General features: G+C 45.3%; 2 protein-coding genes across 2 annotated transcripts; one reads left to right on the top strand and one right to left on the bottom strand.

The window, feature by feature from the left end:
• The first annotated feature begins 1,593 nt into the window (after positions 1-1,593).
• On the top strand, positions 1,594-13,482 carry LOC136956289 (von Willebrand factor A domain-containing protein 7-like). The gene is made up of 19 exons (XM_067250180.1): positions 1,594-1,659; positions 2,804-3,020; positions 3,127-3,328; positions 3,558-3,643; positions 3,771-3,864; positions 4,345-4,473; positions 4,780-4,966; positions 5,170-5,339; positions 5,825-5,937; positions 6,088-6,204; positions 6,410-6,616; positions 6,838-6,970; positions 7,256-7,405; positions 7,507-7,599; positions 7,749-8,023; positions 8,147-8,446; positions 8,570-8,852; positions 13,297-13,318; positions 13,467-13,482. The coding sequence occupies exons 2-19, from the start codon at positions 2,829-2,831 to the stop codon at positions 13,480-13,482; spliced, it is 2,769 nt and encodes a 922-aa protein (XP_067106281.1). The 5' UTR covers positions 1,594-1,659; positions 2,804-2,828.
• A 318-nt stretch (positions 13,483-13,800) lies between these two features.
• Positions 13,801-16,647, bottom strand: LOC136956288 (C-type lectin domain family 12 member B-like). Its single transcript, XM_067250179.1, has 5 exons — positions 16,131-16,647; positions 15,826-15,927; positions 15,371-15,691; positions 14,034-14,170; positions 13,801-13,905 (listed from the first exon to the last, which is right to left on the bottom strand). Exons 1-5 carry the CDS (start codon positions 16,540-16,542, stop codon positions 13,801-13,803), a joined length of 1,077 nt encoding a protein of 358 aa, XP_067106280.1. The 5' UTR covers positions 16,543-16,647.
• Between the last annotated feature and the right edge of the window lie 390 nt (positions 16,648-17,037).

The raw sequence follows: 17,037 nt of genomic DNA, 5'->3' as shown, positions 1-17,037 counted from the left end.
TACAGCTCCTGATTGGATCTTTGGATTGGACACGGAAGATAGAAACCACATCTAGTAGGAAAAATCACGCACCAATGAAAACTAACTTGGATCATGACTAAATTAGAACGTTGATTTTGGCATCAGTCCAAATTGTATTGCGCCTATTGAGTACTCCCGGTATAAACAAATACATTTGATTTGAATGACCTTTTATTCATTTGTTGTGCAAACTAAGGTGTGTGTGTGTGTGTGTTCAGACCTAGCCCACAAGGGTAGTTAAACAAGGCCACACAAACAAACACATACACATATTTGGAATGAAGACACCCAATATCCCTTTAGGTTGCAACTTATCTTGTGGAACAATTGACGCCATACAGCGTGTGTGTGTGTTTGTGTCAAGAGCATTTTGGCTTGTTTAGCAGAGTAAACTGAGATTAAAACCCCTCAAGAAGACAAAAGTGCAATTTTCTGTGTCCTTTGTTACCTCAATGTCACAAATGTGTGTGTATCTCACTTTTGCATGTGTGTCAATCATGCATGTGTTTGTGAGGGCCGACACACATTTGTGTGCCTGTGTGTGGTCTGCTCTGTGGGTTGGTGAGTCATATTTACAGAGAACTGCTCACACCAAGATACTCACCTATTACTGTGTGTGTGTGTTGCATTTTTTATTGTAAGGATGTGAACCAGACATTGAACATTGAACAGACCAAAGAACTGCTGAGAGTGTGTGTGTGTGTCTTGTGGGCTTTCTTGGACAAATACATAAGTAGAGCCCGATGACAGTTTGCTAAAGACCCCGATACTCTCTCTACCTGTCTCTCTCTACCTGTCTTTCTACCTGTCTCTATCTGTTTCTCTCTGTTGGGCAGATTTTCTGTGTACATGAAGCTTATGACACTGAACGCACACAGGCCAGACTCTTAGGAGACAGTAAGGGAGCAAAACAGGCACAAATAGGAGCTTACATGATTAACGACTACTTCACCTGTTTTGTACGTTCTACTGTATCAGTGCACTGACCACTGAGACCCTTTAAGGAAACGATTCTGTGCATTTCTATGTTTAAACATGTCCAACTACTGTATTTAAGCACTCTTGAGAGAGAGAGTCTTCACTCATGCTAGCCACTCTGTTGTGGATTGGTTTCATGATCCGACGTCGAGCTAATAAAACCAAGTCAACCCTTTTCCAATTGTCGTGCCTCTTTCCGGCCTGACTCTATCTCTATCTGTCTCTCTACCTGTCTCTTTGTTCCTTTCTCTCTCTACTTGTCTCTCTCGATACTCTAACTATGCCAAGAGGCATGGTTTTGGTTGTTTGGCCAATGTAAAAACCCCTAGATAAGTGATATGTAACTTTCTCTTATCACTGCAACCAGGAGTGACTGACAAGAAAAGAGCGGACAGTGAGAATACACACTCTCACACAAACACACACACACACACACTCTCACACAAACACACACACACACACTTAAAAATCCGACAACGCTTAAATACACAGCCTCGCGAGAAGGGGAGGCAAATACACCTGCTCAATAAATACACACACTCTGTCTGAAGCACATTCGCACACACTCTGAATGAAGCACAATCGCACACACTCTGACTGAAGCACATTCGCACATACTTGAACTCTTAGTCAAGGTCTGGACCCCACCTCTTCTCACAGGTATGCCTCTGTTTTAACTCAAATATGATACAACAATGTGTTTAGTCTTTGTTTTAGATTAACTTTTGGATTGCTGTGATTTTTAAATTTTTATAACAGTGTTGCTGTTTCCAAGTATAATAGTTTTACTTTAGCCGATTGTACTGTATGAGTGACACTTTAGATTAGATTAGATTCAACTTTATTGTCATTGCACAGAGTACAGTACTGAGGCAACGAAATGCAGTTTAGCATCTAACCAGAAGTGGAAAAACAGCAAAAAGTGCAGAGCATGGCATGTGTAAAGTGCAATAAGTGAACAAATAGACACAAATAGACAGTAAATACAAACAGCAATTGGGACAAGAATAGCAGCAATGAATAAGAAGTGTAAATAAGTATGCAAAGTGCAGGTGCAATGTAGGCAAAGTGCAGGTGCAATGTAGAAGGAATGTAGATGTTTAAAGGTGGGCTGAGACAGGTGATGCCAGGTGTTGGCAGTTGGTCTGACTGGGCTTGTTTGCCCAGATAAGACCTCCCGATATCCATGGTGTAGTGAGGTCTGGAGATAGGGGAATACTCTAGTACAGTGGATATCAAACCGGTCCTCCTGCCCTTTATGTTTAAAACGTTTCCCTGCTCCGACACACCTGATGAATGGATCGTTATCAAGCTCTGTGGAAGCCTGATAATGATCGTACATTTGAATCAGGTGTGTTGGAGCAGGTAAAACGTCTAAAACATACAGGACAGCGGACCTCAAGGACCAGGATTGAACACTCCTGCTCTAGCATATTCTTGCATACTTTACTATATTCTAATAGGGAATTTCCTTAAATTCCTAAAACAGTTTAGTGGAAGTTGACACAACTGCACTGTGTGTCTGTGAAAACAAATGGGGGTATATCTCTGTGTAGTACCATCGATTACAGCTCTGGATTTAATCTTGTTTAGTAGATCGAAAGAGGGAGTGGGAGAGGAGGAGAGAGAAGAGAGGGAGAGAGAAGAGAGGGAGGCAAAGAGGAAGGGAAGAGAGAGATAGAGAAAGAGGGAGAAATAAAACAGGTTGATAGAGCCTGTATTAGACAATTCATCAACAGACACAAACCTCAGCAGACACATACTTATCACACACCTCCTGGTCCTGGGATCTCCTCCCCCGTAGGTGTGCAGAGCTCCTGTCTGCTGCCATGACTTCCTCCCTCCTCTGGGTGGCGCTGTGTCTTCTCCTCCCAAGCCCCTTCAGGGCCTTCAAACCCCTCTTCTCCCTGGACGGGGACTCCCTCACCCACCGCCAGATCACGGTGAGGGCCGTCCTGCGGAAGACAGCCGAGGCCTGCCAATCCCTCGCCACGGCCGAGGGGCGGGGCTTCAGCTTGACGGTGAGTGGTCCGGTTGGAGGGTAGATCATTTAATGCCATCAATCAACCGATCAATTAAATACTTTCAATTAAGTAATTAACCAATCAAAACCCTCCTGGCCTCCAGATTGATGACAGCCTGACGGTGACTAAGGTTCAGAGGGCGTGTTCCTCCGACGGCTCAACCCTCCTTTCCTTCATCGCGTTCCACACCGCCGTTGCCAAACTGTATTTTAGCAACGCGCTTGTGGACGTCGCCATGGCGCTGAGTGAGAAGCACCACTTTGATGATGAGGCGTTCTCGGGAGGCCGTGATGTCATAACCTCAGGTAGGGAGGAGGGAGGGAAGGAGGGAGGAGTGGGAGTAGAGAGAGGGAGGCGGGGGTAGGGGGAGGGAGGAGGGAGGGAGAGGGAGGAAAGAGTGGGAGCAGAGAGAGGGGGATGGAGATGGGGAGGGGGGTGGCAATTAATTAGCTGCAGATCTATATATGTACTATCTGCTCTACTCTACTCGACTCTGTTCTACTCCTGATGCTACTGTGCTCTACTCTGTTCTAGGAGTATCTGCCGTGAAGGAGAGTGTGAAAGCTCAGCGCTTCCTCTCAGGCAGACTGGTTCTGGGACGGGTCTGTCACACACTGCAGGTGAGGAAGAGGAGGAGGAGGAGGAAGAGGAGGAGGAAGACAGTCTGTGATAACTATATAGATTATGAATACAGTGATGAATTCGGATTATGTTGATGATCATGATGACGTGTGTGTGTGTATGTAGGATTTTTACAGTCACAGTAACTGGGTGGAGCTGGGAAACAGGGTCCCTTACACAACCCTCATACGACCTGACCTTCCTCTCTCCAACCTGGCAGGTGTGTGTGTGATACGGAATGCATATTTCTGTATGTTTCTGACAAAGAAAATCAGTGATTGAGTGTGCGAGCGATTGAGAAACAATCTACTCATAGACAACGGTGTTTCTGTTCTAAATGAAAGAAGGTTGAGTCAGTGTGAGTCAGTGTCAACATTTTTCCCCACCTGCCATTCATCGATTCACCTATCAGATCGGAGTTCAGTTGTTTGGATGTCCACTAACCTCCCCCACACACATTCCTGTCACTCAGCACACAAAACCTGCTCATAGGACAGACACACACACACACACACACACACATGCACACACACACGTACACACACGCACGTACACACTCACACTCTCCCTCTACTGATGAACCAGTTTTTCCGCTAACAGAATTTACAATGGTTATCCTTGAGTTCACACACACAAATACACACTCCGACACACACATACACACACACACACGTTTTGATTATCTGCTCCCTGTGCCCAGACCCCAGTACTCCGACTTGTATGAACTGTGTGGCAGGAAACTGTAGTGACAACATCCTGTCTGAGGTTCTACAGCAGGGCCTGCTCACCTCAGGGTACTTCAACCTTTTGTCCTCCGCCAAGCCTGCAGGTACACACACACTCAAATACACATACTCATTCACACACACACACACACACACTCTCATATACACACTCACACACACAGTCACACACTCAAATACACATACTCATTCACACACACACACACACCCTCATATACATACTCATACACACACACACACTCTCATATACATACTCATACACACACACACACTCTCATATACATACTCATACACACTCACACCCACACCTACACTCAAACACACACACACTGATACTCACACACACTCACTTGCTCACACACACATACCTCACACGCACGTTCCCCCTGCAGGTAAATGCAGTCACGGGGGCTTGTTCGACCAGACCAGTGGTCAGGATGCTGTGGGAGGGATCAACAAGGATGACGTGGGTGCAAGTCATGGTCACATGCACCATGTGGCGGCGGAGGTGGCGGTTGACGCTACGACAGAGCTGCTAGAGGACCTCAGGGCCTTCGCTGGTGACCGAGACTTCCTACGGTAACCTGAAGACACAGTTAAGAGTTTGGAACTGAGAGTCTAGAATTTAGAATTTGGAACTGAGAGTTTAGAATTGAAACGGAAGAACTGAGAGTTTAGAATAGGGAGTTTAGAATAGAGAGTTTAGAATTCTCTACAGGATGAGGAAGTGTTCTCTTGTTGGTGAGGCTCACACAGTTTCTGTCTGTCTGTCTCCCCCGCAGTCTGATGGGCCTATCCCAGTCCTCTGTGTTGTGTTTCGTCATCGACACCACAGGCAGCATGAAGGATGACATTGCAGAGTCCAAGCGTGTCTCCTTCTCCATCATCGACAGCAGGAGAGGAAGCCAGCAGGAGCCCTCCGCCTACATCCTGGTGCCCTTCAACGACCCTGGTAGGGCTGAGAGTATGTGTGTGCGCCTGTGTGTGTGTGTGCGCCTGTGTGTGTGTGTGCGCCTGTGTGTGTGTGCGCCTGTGTGTGTGTGTGCCTGTGTGTGTGCCTGTGTGTGCGCCTGTGTGTGCGCCTGTGTGTGTGCCTGTGTGTGTGTGTCTGTGTGTGCACCTGTGCCTGTGTGTGCGCCTGTGTGTGTGTGTGCCTGTGTGTGCGCCTGTGTGTGTGTGCCTGTGTGTGCGCCTGTGTGTGCCTGTGTGTGTGTGTCTGTGTGTGCACCTGTGTGTGTGCCTGTGTGTGCACCTGTGTGTGTGCCTGTGTGTGTGTGCCTGTGTGTGTGTGCGCCTGTGTGTGTGCCTGTGTGTGTGCCTCTGTGGAACGGACCGACCATTCTCGATTATTCTGTCATTCAACTCAAAAGACACAACTGAGGTTTTTAAGGTTGTGTTTGTTCACTTGGGTTTTGTAATCTCGTTGTGTGTGCGTAGGTTTTGGCCCTTTATTAATGACCACAGATGCCAACATTTTCAAGCAGAAGATCAATGAGCTGCAAGCAAAAGGCGGAGGGGACATACCAGAGTTATGTCTGTCTGGACTACAGGTGTGTGTGTTTGTCTGGACTTTAGGTTTGTGTGCGTCTTGACCTTAGGTGTGTGTGTGTGTGTGTGTAATTTGTTCTGTTTTAGATGACTATTTGTAATTTGTGTGTGCATTTGTGTGTATGTAACGACTCACTGTGTGTGATTCCCAGCTTGCCCTCACAGGGGCACCTCCGTCTTCTGAGATCTTTGTGTTCACGGATGCTCCGGCCAAAGACGTCGCCTTGAAGAGCACAGTCACTGCCCTCATAGAGAGCACCAAGTCTGTGGTGAGCTCTCCACCTCCCCCCCCCCCTCTCTCTCTCTGTCCTTTCTCACTTTCTCTCCAATCTCTCTTCTCTCTCATTGTCTCATGTTGATCACTCTCTTCTCTCTCTTTCTCTCTCTCTCTGTCTCTCTGTCTGTTCTTTGCCAAACTCCTCTCTCTTCTTCTCCACAACTCATTCCTCCCTTCCTCTCCTCTCCCTCCTCAAGGTGACCTTCATGTTGACTGACAATCTCCGCTCCAGCCGCCGGCGTCGTAGGGACACGGTGGGCGGGACTTCCAACCGTCTGGCCGAATCGGACGCCCAGCTGTACCGGGACCTGGCCCGGGCCTCAGGAGGGCAGGCCATCGAGGTCACCAAGGTCGAACTCCCCCAGGCCACCAGCATCATCCAGGACGCCTCCGGCAACGCTCTGGTACTCTGGTGCCTACTGACAATACTCATATATACTCAATACACTCTGGTCTATACTTAATATGTTCTGGTCTATACTTACTATGTTCCGGCACCCCATTCTTACTATACTCTGTTCTGTACTGAATGTACTCTGGAACATTCTTACTATATTCTGGTCTATACTAGACTCAGGTCTATACTGACTATACTCTGTTCTATACTTTGTACTTGATACCACAGGTGACAGTGTTCCAGGTCTCCAGAACACCAGGAAAGCCTGAGAACTTCACCTTCAGTGTGGACAGCTCCATTCAGAACCTGACCATCTACATCACTGGAGGATCCCTGTCCTTCACCATGAGCAGCCCAACAGGTGTGTGTGTGTGTGTCTGAAGACTGTCCGAAGTCAGGTGGCTGAGCGGTGAGGGAATCGGGCTAGTAATCCGAAGGTTGCCAGTTCGATTCCCGGTCACCCTACTTGCCTCGGGGGAATGTCCCTGTACTTACTGTAAGTCGCTCTGGATAAGAGCGTCTGCTAAATGACTAAATGTAAATGTAAATGTAAGACTGTTCAGGCCAGGGGCTGTGTATTTCTGCACAGTGTGTTTGTGTGTGAGGGTGTGTAACCAAGTGCATGTGTGTGTAACCAACCTTCCAGGTGTGTCTCAGAACAGCCAGACCAGCGGTCCTTTGGGTACCATGGCAACCGTGGGAAACCTTCGCCGCATCAGCCTCAACAGCGCCAACCAGACAGGATCATGGGAAATCAGTATAATCTCAACTGAACCCTATACACTGAAGGTCATAGGTCAGCAATCTCCCAATGTTAGGTAACTGTTTTCTTCCTGAGAGGTCCTCCAGCACAATTCACAGGTTGTGTGTGTGTGTGTGTGTGTGGTGTCTTTCCAGGCCAGAGCTCTTTTAATTTCATTTACAATTTTGTGGAGGAAAACACTGGAGCTCATGGAGACTTCAGTCTGAAAGAGGGACGTCCTCTCTCAGGTAAGATCATCATCAACAGTCATCCCAATCATGGTCACCTACTAGCAGAGTAGCACAGTTTGTAAATGATCAAGTTTTTGAGTCTTTACTTTAAAAGTCCTACACCTCTTTTTTTGGACTTTTTTTGATTCCTCTCCTCCCTTACCAAGGCGCCAATGTCAGCCTGTTGGTGACGGTGACAGGAAGTGACACGGTCACTGTGTCAGAGGTCTCCCTGGTGGATGCCTCAGGGTCACGGGAGGTCAACGGAACCCTGAGGTCGCTAGGGGGAGGCAGCTTCCTGGTAACGCTGGCAGAAGTTCCCGAGGGGGAGTTTGCGGTGCGCCTGAGGGGGGAAGACAGCGCCCCCTCCAGGTCACAGCCAGGAAGTGGCTTCCAGAGACAGGCCTCCACACAAGTCAAGACCTCCAGCTTCTCTGTCACTGTGAGTACCCAGGGTCAAAGTTCACCACACACACCTTTTAGTTAGGATTCTAGTAGAGGTCTACACTACCCATCTACTCCCTCCCTCCTCATCTTCCTCCTCCTCCTCTTCCTCCTCCCCAAGGCTCTGTCCAACTCCACGGTTCTAGAACCTGGTTCCACCGTCTCCCTCCGCTTCACGGTGACAGCCGCCAACGGAACCAGTGGAACGTTTGCCGTCCGCGCCACCAACGATCGCGGCTTCGTCTCCGCCTCCCCGGCCACCATCTCCACGACAACCGGGGGAACGGCCGAGGGCACGGTGACCCTGACGGCACCCGCGTCAACCGCCTCGGGAACGGACATCACCGTGACGATTGAGGTGGAGAACACTGGAACGTCAGATACCAACTACGCCGTCCTACAACTCTCCGTGGTCAACAAGGTAACGTGGAATGGAGGGATGTGAGGATGAGCGAAGGAGGAATTCTATCCTATCCTTTTCGTCTATTCCTCTCCTCATCTCTTCTCACCCTCCTTGTCTTTCTCTTCCATTATCTCTCTCCAGATCACAGACTTTACCCCTCCCCAGTGCCAGGCAGTTACCGTATCGGCTTCCAACTGCCCCATTGTCTGTAGCCATGGCGACGCCATCTGGGAGCTCTCTGCTAACGTCACCGATGGCAACGGCACCGGTGTGGACCGGGTCACCCTCCGCCTCGGCAACGGGACCCTCAATACCAGCACGGCGACCGGGGCCGGGGGGGAGAACGTCACGGTGGTGTCCTACACCGCCCCCTGCTGCTCCGACGCGGTGGAGCTCGTGGTCATCGATCGGGCGGGGAACGTCGGCAGGTGCGCGGCCTCAATCGGCAAAGCTGTTACCACGACGACGCTCGCCACAACTCCAGCTCCCGGCGCCAATGTTTCAGGCAGCCCTGTAGTTGCGACAACATCCTCTGGGGGGCACTGCGCCTCGCTGTCCCTGGGGCTTGGTGTCGTGTTATGTCTGCTCCTGGGTGGTCTACTATAAAGAAGACTTGGGGAAGAGCTTGTCTCTGTTGCTGTTGAAATCAGGGTAGTGACCACAAGGGGAGTTTACATGTCCAGCACCCACAGATTTCAGATTTCTTACAATGTTTATATAAATATCATTTTAAGATGGGACCTCCCAAAAATATAATTCTGGCTCCGCTCTTTGTTGAATCAGAATCAGAAAGGGTTTTAATCGCCATGAAAGTTTGCACAGACAAGGAATTTACTTTGACAGGAAGGTGTATACATTCTACATTCACAGGTATCTTAACTTAAATATGTCTACCTATACTAAAGGTACAAAGTCTCACTAATCCTAAGGGGCTAGTATGTAAAATATTGAATAAAAATATGAAATATGAAATGGCCATAATATACAATATAAAAATACAAATAGTGCTAAAAATACAAATAGTGCAAATTTGAATATGGAAAGGTGTTATTGTACAGATAGTGGTTAAAATTAATATGCATAAAATGTTGCCACCGTCTAAGTCGTCATACTGGCCCCATGCGAAGATGTGACAAGAAGATGGAGCTTGTTATGTGTAAAGCAACGTTTTGAAGGAATAATGGATTTGGGTAAAAATCAATAAAGAGGGAACTGTGGTGTACGCATCTTTTTTTTTTTTACATACAACTGTCTGTCTTTGGTGTAAAATTAATATTGTGGATGTGATGTAGCATATTGATACAGTTCACAAAGCGAAAAAATCTATTACTGTAAGCACGATCGAACTTAGCTGTAAAACGTGGGTCATTATGTATATATATATTCAAAATATGTACCGCGTATCACTATGTCTATGTGACTTTTTTCTGCCTCTGTTGTTCTTCCTCTTTTTCGGAACTGTTAGCAGGGTCACTACTCACTTCAACCACTAGAGGTCCTCACATCTCCACTCAGCACGGCAACCGTAGCTAGGAAGTGATCTGGTTAAGTTCTATTTTCATTTTGTCTGTCATGTCTTTTGGATTTTATTAATCAAAGCAATTTGAAATATATTAAATTAAAGAAAGCTTTTTAACAGTTTGTTTAACAGTTTACCAATAAAAGTATATAAGCTGCGTTTAAGTCTGTTACAGTCTGAGAAGGTCGTTGGGCTATGCTGCCGTTTTGTGTGTGGGTTTTGTGAAAGACATTTTGGGCTTATGTACAATGAATGTGTTTTAAAATAAGTTTACAGTTGGTTAACAAGCTTGATACAATGAATGTTGATTCAACTCCATTTGGTAGAGATGCCATTTGCATTTTTATGACAACTAACTAGGAGACGTGAAGTCTAAGAGACGGAAAGTCTTGGTGACCAGGTATAAGCTGCAACTATTTACATGAAGATCCTTTGTTTTCATCAGGTAATTGCTAATGACATGATGCTGTTATGGGGATAGATCTGATGTATGGGAAACAGTCTACTTTTCGAAACATAGAGCTACTTTTCGATTAGAATTAGCACTCATCATTACACAATATATGCTTCTGTGGGGTAGGCAACACATAAGTATGAATGAACAATACACGAGAAAACATAATAAGGCAATAGCTGATGTACTGATTGTGATTAACATACACAAATACAAAATCTCTGATTTCTCCCACAATCAATGACACAAACAGCCACTATATAATCTACTCTGTTAGCCATTAGGAAGCTACAACGACACCTGTACTAACTAAGCAGGTTAGCAGTCCAATGCAAGCAATAAGAAACTTAACATTGTATTTGATACTTTAGGCTATTAAACTTTTAAAGGTCTTTTAATTGACCTCAATGTACGATCACAGACTTTGTGACGTCACCTCAACCTTTAGGTGTTTTTGACTTCATGCAGCGCCGGCGGCGGCAATAGCCGGCTGACTTGAAGTAGCCAATCTCATTCCCTGCTTCAAGTCAGCCGGCTGCCGGCGCCGCCGGGCGCTGCATGAAGTCGAACACACCTATTGTCTCCAAATGGTGTCTCGCCGTGAGATTGAACTCCCGAGAGTTGAACCAGGAAATATCGGCAAATGTTTTGAATGTTTGGAACGCACTGATTGTGGTGTATGATAGATTAAAGGCCTTTACACGTGTAGAACGACTGCTACTGTGATCCATAGCTAGCACTTGTCTCAGTAGCAGCAGTGTAACAAGCTAATGCTGGTGTGCTACCTCAGAGCTGGATGACTTGCAGTCAGGAGCGGCGCCAGAGAATTTTAATGCAGGTGTTAAGGGGGTGCTAGATCATTGACAGGGGGAGCTGCGCAATTCTATATATTATATATAAATACTATCAGGGCCGCAGGGCCGGAGTGGGACCCATTTTCAGCCCGGCAGTGTAATGGCCAAAGCCAGCCCATCCCCCATCAGGGGCCGAGCCATACGTTGAACAATCGGGGCTTAACCCGAACCTAGTCAAGGTTTTGATGCGAGGTGAAATCGGAACTTCACATGAATGCGAGCGCGCACACCGCGCTCGCATTCCACAATTTTTTTTGCATTAATTTCTGTGCAAAATAGTTTTTTGAGCTTTCTGTAGGCTAATATAAATATTTCGTTGGACTCAAATTGTAATATTTTCTGGAAATTACAACCCAAATTTGTACCTGAAAGATTCAGGGCTTTTGAGAAAACATATTTTTCCCACCCTTGCAGGAACCTAGATTTGTGAAGTGACAGATCTTTCTTTTTTTACCTGTCTTTTTCAGTTCCTCCTGGCATCTTTCCCCCATCCATTTTATTATTTTTGCATCAGCTTAATATTGCTAACTCCACAACAATAAATGATTGTTTAGGCTTGTCTCCGTGGCAACAAACTTGGTACACGCACTTGTGTTTGAGAAAGAGAGCATGCGCGACAACTGAAAACGGCACTTTTTAATCCACGGTCTGATCATGCGCTTATTTAGATTAAAACCTAGTGTAGCCTATTAGCTTACTTATCAGTCACAGTAACTTAACACATATGGTTTTATTCGGTGTGAAAAAAACTAAGAAAAAGCAGGCGATCTGCTGGGCCAATTTATGAGCGGGAATTCTCCCGATGGCCACTCCGGGCCCAAATACTATTAATATATGAGCAATATTTTTGGGGGTGCTATTGGGGTGCTTTGGTCTTTCTTGGGGGTGCTGAAGCACCTGCTAGCCCCCACTAGCGCCGCCCATGCTTGCAGTCAGGTAGTCAGTATTTCCCACACTGTCCCAGAGTCACTGAGTAGGGTCTGGTACATGGCTGATGTCATAGAGACACACTGAAATGCAGGGTCAATGAGGAGTCCAGACAACATGACCAAAGGACTCTTTTATTTTATAAATGAATGTTGCTGGGAAGCTACAAACAGTTTAAGCCGATACAACTCATTATTACATCATCTACTCTGTTAGCCAATAGGGAGTGAAAGCTCATTATCACAGTTAATTCACTCATACGGCTATGACAGGTATTATTTACGTGACAATAATGTACCAGGAGCATTACTGTAAATGCATGAATAGATAGATTAGATAGATGGTTAGATTAGATAGTCAGTCAGACAGACGGACGGATAGACAGATGGTTCACTATATAAAATCCCGGGTGGAAAATGTAAGATTAATTCCAGCCAGATACATGAATTACAGAAGACAGCAGGTACATAAACACACGTTATATATAGTGTAAGTATAGTTAAATAACAATACAAAACCCCACTGTGAATCTCCACTATTAGATCCCTTTCTCACAGACCCATAAATTGTTTGATTCACATTTGTTATCATTCCATGTTAAAGGAGGAGGAACGCCAGAATGGTCGTAGTATATCTCAGCACAGTCCTCATCAACACCTGATGGGTTAAGGTCATTATCGGGCTGAGGGCTGTACCAGTACCTACAGGGTTAAATAACAACACACAACCAGTCACACACTGAGCTCCACATCTGGGTCACACAGTATTGGAAACCATTCTAAATCTGTTCAATTAGAGCTGTATATGTAAATACTATAGACTGTATACAGCCAATAGTGTGTGGACACCCATCAGCATGCTGACAGCCTCTCATTACAAACCCATGGGCATTAATGGAGTTGGTGCCCACTTTGTTTCTATAACTGCTTTCACTTTTCTGCAAAGGCTTTCCAATCGTTGTTGGAACATCGATGCAGTTTAGCTTCCATTCAGCCACAAGTGCATTAGTCAGGTTGGACACTGATTTTGGGTGGCCAGACATGTCTTGAAAATGGTGTTACAGTTAGGATGTTTGGGATTACAGTTAATCCCAAATGTGTGTGATGGTATTCAGGGATCTGTGCAGGCCAGTCAAGGTTGGTAGTGAGTTCCGGACAGAAATGCTTTGTCGAGTTTGGACCGGAAAAACTTGATTGGGCTGCAAAGATCCCTGAACACCATCAACAACATTTGGTATCTAATTCTAACGCTATCATTAAGCCAGTTCTCATCTGCCAACATCAGTATCCAACTTAATTAATGCTCCTGTGGCTGAATGGAAGCACATTCTCATAGACACACTCCAAAACAGCCTTCCCAGAGGAGTGGCAGCTGTTGCAGCCTCAAAGGGGAACTCCATATTAATGCCCATGGTTTTGGTATGGGATGTTCATGTACTTTTGGCAACACGCTGTATTTCCTTTATAGCTTAATGTTGATTGGTTAGGCCTGTCTGGGGTGATTTATGGGGCAATGATGTTGGTATAATGCACCATATACATGCAGTCAAGCAAAGGTTGAATATCTGAAAGTATTTCAGTTTTCTATTAATCCGGAAACTACAGAAAGTGCAGTTCTCTTACTTTGTGGTCAGTGGAGTTCCGTCCACCCAGATAAAGGTCCCTTCTGTTACTGTGTCAGTCAGACCGATCCACACTGTCTTTTTGAGGTTATTGAGGAAATCCTGTCATGGAGGAGGATTAAGGAGCAGTTGTATTACCTTGATCTTGAATTTGACCTCATGCTGTACATTTCTGTTTTTTCAGTCTTTCTTACTTTCCATCTCTCTCTCTCTCTCTCTCCATCTCTCACCTGTTCCTCTCTGCTGTTTATGATCACCAGGTCTGCTCCCCTCCCTATACAGTCCTGTCTGCTGTCATTCCAGTTTTTATCCACAGTAGACACGTAGTAAAAGCTGCAGCCAAACCTTCTCCATCCATCTAGGCCCTCTGTTTGATGTCATTACAACACAGAATTGATATTTAGTTTTCAATATTTACAGTAGAAACAGCTACAACCAATCTTCAACCACTCTTCTGTGAGCCATCAAGAGAGTGCAGAACGTGTCTGTCCGTGTAATTTGCTTTAACATGTGTTTGAACATCTTCTCAAAATTGTCATTATAGTAACGACAGCTTGCAGGCTACTCACAAACCCAAGGAGACAGGTGAACGATGCATGGCAGTTTATTAGCAACTCCTCAATCTTGTAATAATAACTCTTTCTTGTAAGTCGCTTTGGATAAAAGCGTCTGCTAAATGGCTAAATGTAAATGTGAGTACTAATCCAAAAAGAATGTTCAAAGCAATCCTTTTTTTGTTGTTGACAAAAACAAAATCAACTTAAGCCTCTGCGTTCAGGATGTAATTCCCAGCAGAATAAACGTTTTAGTTCCAAACTAAAACAGCTTCCTTTAGCACTATAACCTTTCACTAATCATGTTGTTATGATACTAATGCACATGTGCAGTAACCAATTACAGACACTTTGAAATCCACAAATCAAATCATATGTAGAATATAAACACTTTACCTTAAATAGCCTACAAAATTATTACTGAATAATTTTTTACCTATCAAAATAGAATAATCAATATCAAAATACCAATATTCTTAACCAAAACTATGAACCAAATATTACCAATTACCTGAAACATTATTCAGATGAATCTGGCTCTTACACATTCACTCTCTCTCTCTTATTTATTCTGTCACTCGCTCTGCACTAAACCTGACCGGCTCAGCGTGGCAGCTGTGATTTGGAGTGCAGTTTTGACATTCCCTTTTTTGCACCTTCCAACACACCTACACACACACGTTCACACACACATCTCACACACACGTCTCACACACACACACACACACACACACACACACACACACACACACACATCTCACACACACACACACATCTCACACACTCCCAAACACTTGGTTTTGGTTAACCATTTCTGTCAGTAACAACATCGTTTTTCCTTTGACACCCACTTTTGTCACAACCTAGAGCCAGATGTGACAAACACAATGAGTCATTAAGTCATTACAATAGCAATTGTTCTAAAGTTCAACGCATCACATTAACAATAACTTTTATTTCATACAGCTTACAATTATAAAGTATATTAATTAAAATTGTCCTTATGGACTTACCGCACAGCCTCCTCCTAAGGTCATTTCTCTCTCTGGTCAGGATGGTGTTACTGGCGTTCAGCTGGTCTCTCACTCTGGTCAGGTCGGTGTAACTGGTCTGTAACTGGTCTCTCTCTCTGGTCAGGTTGGTGTTACTGGCGTTCAGCTGGTCTCTCACTCTGGTCAGGTTGGTGTAACTGGTCTGTAACTGGTCTCTCACTCTGGTCAGGTTGGTGTTACTGGCGTTCAGCTGGTCTCTCTCTCTGGTCAGGATGGTGTTACTGGTCTGTAGTTGGTCTCTCTCCTTAGTCTTTATGGTTTTGTCATCATTTACTCTGGTGACTGTTAAAGAAGAAGGAAGAGAGAATGATGCCTAATGTTACAATGATCTACAGAAATCATTAACATAATGTCTAATAGTGCCACAAATATATATATATATATGAAATTACGTATGTTTAATTAGAAGTACTCACAGATGACTCCCAGTGCTATGATCCCAGCCAGTAGGAGAGCACACAGCAGCCCCAGACACACTGCTGCAGCTCTGGAGAGACTCCTCTCTGGACCCCCAGCTCCTGGACACAGTGGGGACAGTTATGATCTGTGTGTGTGTGTGTGATGTGATTTAAAAGGAGCATAAAGTGGAAGGTAGAGGTAATCCAAAAGGCTACAGTTGTGTATTACATTTACATTTAGTCATTTAGCAGACGCTCGTATTAGTATGTTCAGTGTGTTTATGTTAATATATGTGTGTATGTAATTTGTGTGTGTGCTTTACCTGAGAGCTGATCTCCTGCTGTGTTCTCTGGTGTATCCTCAGCCTCTGAGCAGGGGTCGTGACCTCTGAGGGTGTCAGCACTAACGTAGATGTCCACCATCCTCTCCTCCATCTCCCCCCCGTCTGACTTCACCTTCTGTGTCATGTCTGCATTATCATAGATGTCCTCTGACTTCACCTTCTGGGTCATGTCTGGTTTAGCGTAGATGTCATCCGACTTCACCTTCTGTGTCATGTCTGCATTATCATAGATGTCCTCTGACTTCACCTTCTGTGTCATGTCTGCATTATCATAGATGTCCTCTGACTTCACCTTCTGTGTCATGTCTGCATTATCATAGATGTCCTCTGACTTCACCTTCTGCGTCATGTCTGGTTTGGCGTAGATGTCTTCCGACATGTTGGCTGCCATTCCTGTCTTTCCTGGTAATACTTTAGGTAGGTTATAGTTTAGATTATCATCTAGTAACACTACATCTGCAGTATCAGAGCTGCGTTTCAACGTCCACCATGCCACACAGGCTGGTCCTCTGTGCTGTCAGTATGAGGGAGCTGGACAGTAAGAACTGACTGGAGCTGTTTGTTTCCCCTCTTTCAAACAGGTTTTTAGAAAGAGGAAGATTAGGTTTTCATTCACTATAACGTTGGGGAAGAAAGAGTTACTGTTCAATCCCTCATCATATTTCCAGTTATTATTAAAACCACATTAGGGGAACCTCCGTTGTTCACCAGTTAAGTGCGCGTACTGTGCAGGCTGAGTTCTTACCACTACCTGGGGTTGAATCCGGCTTTGCCCCTTTGCAGCATGTTGTCATGTAGACATGTGGAGGATCACAGAGATGTGAATGCTATAGAACAAGAAAGCTACTTGAAGTCGGTCGGACAGTAACTGGGTCTGTGAGAGAGG

This window comes from Osmerus mordax, chromosome 14, assembly GCF_038355195.1.
Source record: "Osmerus mordax isolate fOsmMor3 chromosome 14, fOsmMor3.pri, whole genome shotgun sequence".
NCBI classification, from domain to species: Eukaryota; Metazoa; Chordata; class Actinopteri; order Osmeriformes; family Osmeridae; genus Osmerus; species Osmerus mordax.
Note: the sequence above shows the minus strand (reverse complement) of the source record. Positions and strands in the feature narration are given on the sequence as shown.